This window comes from Calidris pugnax, unplaced genomic scaffold (genome assembly GCF_001431845.1).
Source record: "Calidris pugnax isolate Ruff unplaced genomic scaffold, ASM143184v1 scaffold335, whole genome shotgun sequence".
Classification (NCBI taxonomy): Eukaryota; Metazoa; Chordata; class Aves; order Charadriiformes; family Scolopacidae; genus Calidris; species Calidris pugnax.
The window spans coordinates 40,514-44,967 of NW_015091148.1; the positions used below are offsets into that span (position 1 = coordinate 40,514).

Consider the following 4,454-nt stretch of genomic DNA (forward strand, 5'->3'; position numbering starts at 1 on the left):
AGAAGGTGGCAGAGCGGAGGAGCAGCCCCCTGCTGCGGAGGAAGGACGGCACCGTCATCAGCACCTTCAAGAAACGCGCCATCGAGGTCACCGGTGAGACCCCAACATCCCCGCGTCACCCCCTGTCCCCCACCCACCCCCCCCGGTGCCCAGGTGTTTGTGTGCACAGAGGCACATGCAGCATGCGTACACATGGGATTGTGTGACGTGTACATACATGCTTGCACAACACGTGCTTGTGCAAAGATGTGCAATGTGCACATATGTGTTTGTGCACAAACATGGTTGTGCAACGTGTGTACAGGTGTTTGTGCACACAGAAGCACATGCAACATGTGTACACATGTGGGATTGTGTAACGTGTACGTACATGCTTGCGCAACATGTGCTTGTGCAAAGACATGCTTGTGCAATATGTACATAGGTGTTTGTGCACATGGAGGCGTGTGCAACATGTGTACACACGTGGGATCATGTAACGTGTACATATATGCACAACATGTGCTAGTGCAAAGATGTGCTTGTGCAATGTGTGCATAGGTGTTTGTGCACAAATGTGCTCATGCAACATGTGTGTGCAGGTGTTTGTGCACACAGAGGCGTGTGCAACATGTGTACGCATGTGGGATTGTGTAAAGTATACATACATGTGCGTGTGGACAGACATGCTTGCACAACATGTGCTTGCGCAATGTGTACGTATGTGTGCACAAACATGGTTGTGCAACATGTGTACAGGTGTTTATGCACATGTGGGATTGTTAATGTGCATACACGTGTTTGTGGACATACATGTTCATGCAAAGACACACTTGTGCAGTGTGTACATATGTGCTTGTGTACAGACATGTTTGTGCAATGTATGTATGTATCCTCGTGCAACATGTACACCCATATTTCTGCATAGAGCCTTGTACAACATGTCTGCACACAGGTGCTTGTGCAACGTGTGCACATGTGTGCACACATGGGCTCATGCAACACGAGTACACACACATGCTTGTGCACATATGGGCTTGTGCATGTGTGCTTTTGCACAGACATGGTTGTACAACGTGCGTATATGCCCTTGTGCAACGTGCATATGCATCTGTGCATATAGAGGCTTGTGTAGCACATGTGCACACAGGTGCTTGTGTAACAAGTGTGCACTTGTGTGCTTATGCACAAACGTGCTTCTGCAACGTGTGCACACATGCTTGTGCACGGGTGTGCTTGTGTAGTGTATGCACGTGTGCTTGTGCACATCCACGCTTGTGCAACATGAGCACATACATGCTTGCACAACATGTAAGTCTATGCTTGTGCACACACGCGCACTTTCACACGCCTGCCTGTGCATTCACGTGCGGTTGATGTTCACGGGCGCGGGCTGCCCCATCCCTGGGGTGGGGGGCCTGGGGGGAGCCGCGGTGGGGGTGGCATGTCCCCCCTGACGGCAGTGGCCCCGCAGTGTCCTCCGTGTGCAGCAGCGCCCCGGGCTCCGGGCCCAGCTCCCCCAACAGCTCCCACAGCGCCATCACCGAGAACGGCTTCACCGGCTCCGTCCCCAACATCCATGCAGAGGTAGGAGCCCATGGGGGCACACGCATGTGTGGGGCCTGCTCAGGGTGCACGTGTGTGTGCTGTGAGGCTGTCCAGGGTGCGCGTGTGTGTGTTTAGGTGTGTGCTATTGGCGTGCTCAGGGTGCACACGTGTGCTCAGGCGTGTGTTGTTGGCACGCTCAGGGTGCATATGTGTGTTAAGGTGTGTGCTCTGTGTCTAGGGTGCACGTGTGTGTTTGGGTGTGTGCTGTGAGTGTGTTCGGGGCACACACACGCATTCAAGTGTGTGCTGTTAGCATGCTCAGGGTGTTCAGGGCGCACACATATGTTCAGGTGTGTGCAGGACGCGTGTTCAGGGCACACACGTGTTCAGTTGTGTGCAGGCAGCGTTTAGTGCCCACAAGTGTGTTCAGGTGTGTGCAGGCAGTGTTCAGCGCACACGTGTGTTCAGATGTGTACAGCTGGTGTGTGCCCCTGTGTCGTGCATGCCCACGGCATGTCTTGGCACACACGTGCCCGTGTTGATGGTGTGTCTGTGCTGTGTTCCCCCCGCAGCAGCTCCTGCCCCAGCACCGAGCCCTCACGCTGGACGGCGCAGGGCAGCTCAGCCTCTACACATCCCCCTCCCTGCCCAACATCTCCCTAGGGCTGCAGGCCACCGTCACCGTCACCAACTCCCACCTCAGCGTGAGTGGGGTCGGCGTGGGGACACCGTGGGATGACACGGGGACCCCATGGGGTGTCACAGGGACCTGGAATCCCATAGAGGAGATGGGGGGACCCCATGGGAAGGTGGCATGGGGACCTGGAACCCGTGGCAGGGGATGTGGGGACCCCACGGAGGATGGCACAAAGGCCTGAAACCCAATAGGGGTGGGATGTGGGGGCACCACAGGGTGGCGGCATGAGGACCTGGAACCCCAAAGGGTCAGTATGGGAACCGTGAGCCCCGTGGGGTGGTAGAGGGACCTGGAATCCCATAGTGGGGACGTGAGGACCTCATGGTGGGTGGCACAGCGGCCTGGAATCCTATAGGGAAGATGTGGGGAACCAGCAGCCCATGGGGTGGCACAGGGACCTGGAACCCTATAGAGGGGGTATGTGGGGACTCCCTGGTGGGGTGGCAGTACAAGGACCTGATGTCCCATAGGGGTAGCCTGGGGACCTGGCACCTCCCAGGCTTGCGTGGGGACCCTGTGTCTGTGGGGTGATTGTTGGGCAGGAGGGGTGGGGGTCTCCAAGCCAGGAACCTTGGTGTCTGACCCCCCCCCCGTCCCCCCAGGGTGGGGTTTGTGCCTCAGTTTCCCCACAGCAGAGAAGCCAAGGCTGATGGTGGGAGGACTGGCAGCGCCCTAGTGTCCCCAGTTTGGGGTTCTCCCAGACTGGGGGGGGTGTGCAGGGTTGGGGTGGGGATGTCACCCAGCACCTCAAAGGCTGATGATGGGTGGGGGCATCCCACCCACCCCCCCCAACACAGCCAAGGTCTCGGGCGGTGGGGTTAGGCGTGGGGGGACATGACACAGTGCCATCCTCTGTCCCCGCAGGCGTCCCCCAAGCTGTCACCGCAGGCGGAGGCCGAGCGGCCAGCAGTGGCCACCCTGCGCCCCGGGGCTGCGCTCACTGGCAAGTTCCTGAGCACCTCCTCCATCCCGGGCTGCCTGCTGGGGGTGGCCCTGGAAGGGGACCCCCCTGCCGGCCCCGCGTCCCTGCTGCAGCACGTCCTGCTGCTGGAGCAAGCGCGCCAGCAGAGCACCCTCATCGCCGGTGAGTCCCCTGCGTCAGTTCCCCCTTTCCCTCCCTCACTTTCCCCTCCCTCAGTTTCCCTTGGCCCTGCCTCAGTTTCCCTTGCTTGCAAACACCACCCCCCCACACCCCCCAGCTGGATTTTTGGGGGGGGGTGGGGGTGCCCCACTGATGGTACCCCTCTCCCGCAGTGCCGCTGCACGGGCAATCGCCACTGGTGACAGGGGAGCGTGGGGGGAGCGTGCGGACGGTGGGCAAGCTGCCGCGCCACCGGCCCCTCAGCCGCACGCAGTCATCCCCCCTGCCCCAGAGCCCCCAGGCCCTGCCCCACGGCGCCCTGCCCCACGGCACCCTCCAGCACCACTTCCTCGACAAGCAGCAGGTCCAGCTGGGCAAGGTGGGGTGTGGGGGCCAGGGGCCCGCGGTGGGGCTGAGAGGGGGGAACAGTGTAGGGGTTATGGAGTGGGTGTGGGGTGTAGGATGTGCATGTGGGGTGTGAGGTATCTGATGTATATGGGGTGGCTATAGGGTTTGGGATGTATGTGGGGTAGGTATGGGGTGGCTACAGAGCATGGGATGGGTTTGGGGAGCATATGGGGTGGCTATAGGGTTTGGGATGTATGTGGGGTAGGTATGGGGTGGCTACAGAGCATGGGATGGGTTTGGGGAGCATATGGGGTGGCTATAGGGTGTAGGATGGGAATGGGGTGGGTATGGGGCATGGTGATGGCTATAGGGTATGGGCTGTATATGGGGTGGGTATGGATGGAGGAATGGGATAGATACTGGGTGGCTATAGGGCACAGTGATGGCTATAGGGTGTGGGCTGTATGTGGGGTGGGTATGGGATGAGTATGGGGTACGGGCTGTATGTGGGGTGGATATGGGGCATGGGAATGGGTATGGACTGTATGTGGGGTGGGTATGGGGTTTGGGGAGCATATGGGGTGGCTATAGGGTGTGGGATGGGAATGGGGAGCATATGGGGTGGCTATAGGGTGTGGGATGGGAATATGGTAGGGGCTATATGTGGGGTGGCTATAAGGCATGGGATGGGTGTGGGGTGGCTATGGGGTATCTGTAGGGTATGGGGGAGCAGAGGGCAGGGGCTGCCTATGGGATGTTGGGGGGATTAGTTTGGGCCCCGCACCCACTGTGTGTGTCCGT

General features: G+C 59.2%; 1 protein-coding gene across 1 annotated transcript in view; it reads left to right on the forward strand.

The window, feature by feature from the left end:
- The window catches only part of HDAC5 (histone deacetylase 5), a 37,109-nt gene that overhangs the window by 6,329 nt on the left and 26,326 nt on the right, over positions 1 to 4,454 (forward strand). The window contains exons 5-9 of the mRNA XM_014958916.1: positions 2 to 93; positions 1,454 to 1,566; positions 2,100 to 2,231; positions 3,089 to 3,308; positions 3,479 to 3,780. Coding sequence (XP_014814402.1) covers positions 2 to 93; positions 1,454 to 1,566; positions 2,100 to 2,231; positions 3,089 to 3,308; positions 3,479 to 3,780 — 859 coding nt within the window. The remainder of the gene's footprint in view (position 1; positions 94 to 1,453; positions 1,567 to 2,099; positions 2,232 to 3,088; positions 3,309 to 3,478; positions 3,781 to 4,454) is intronic.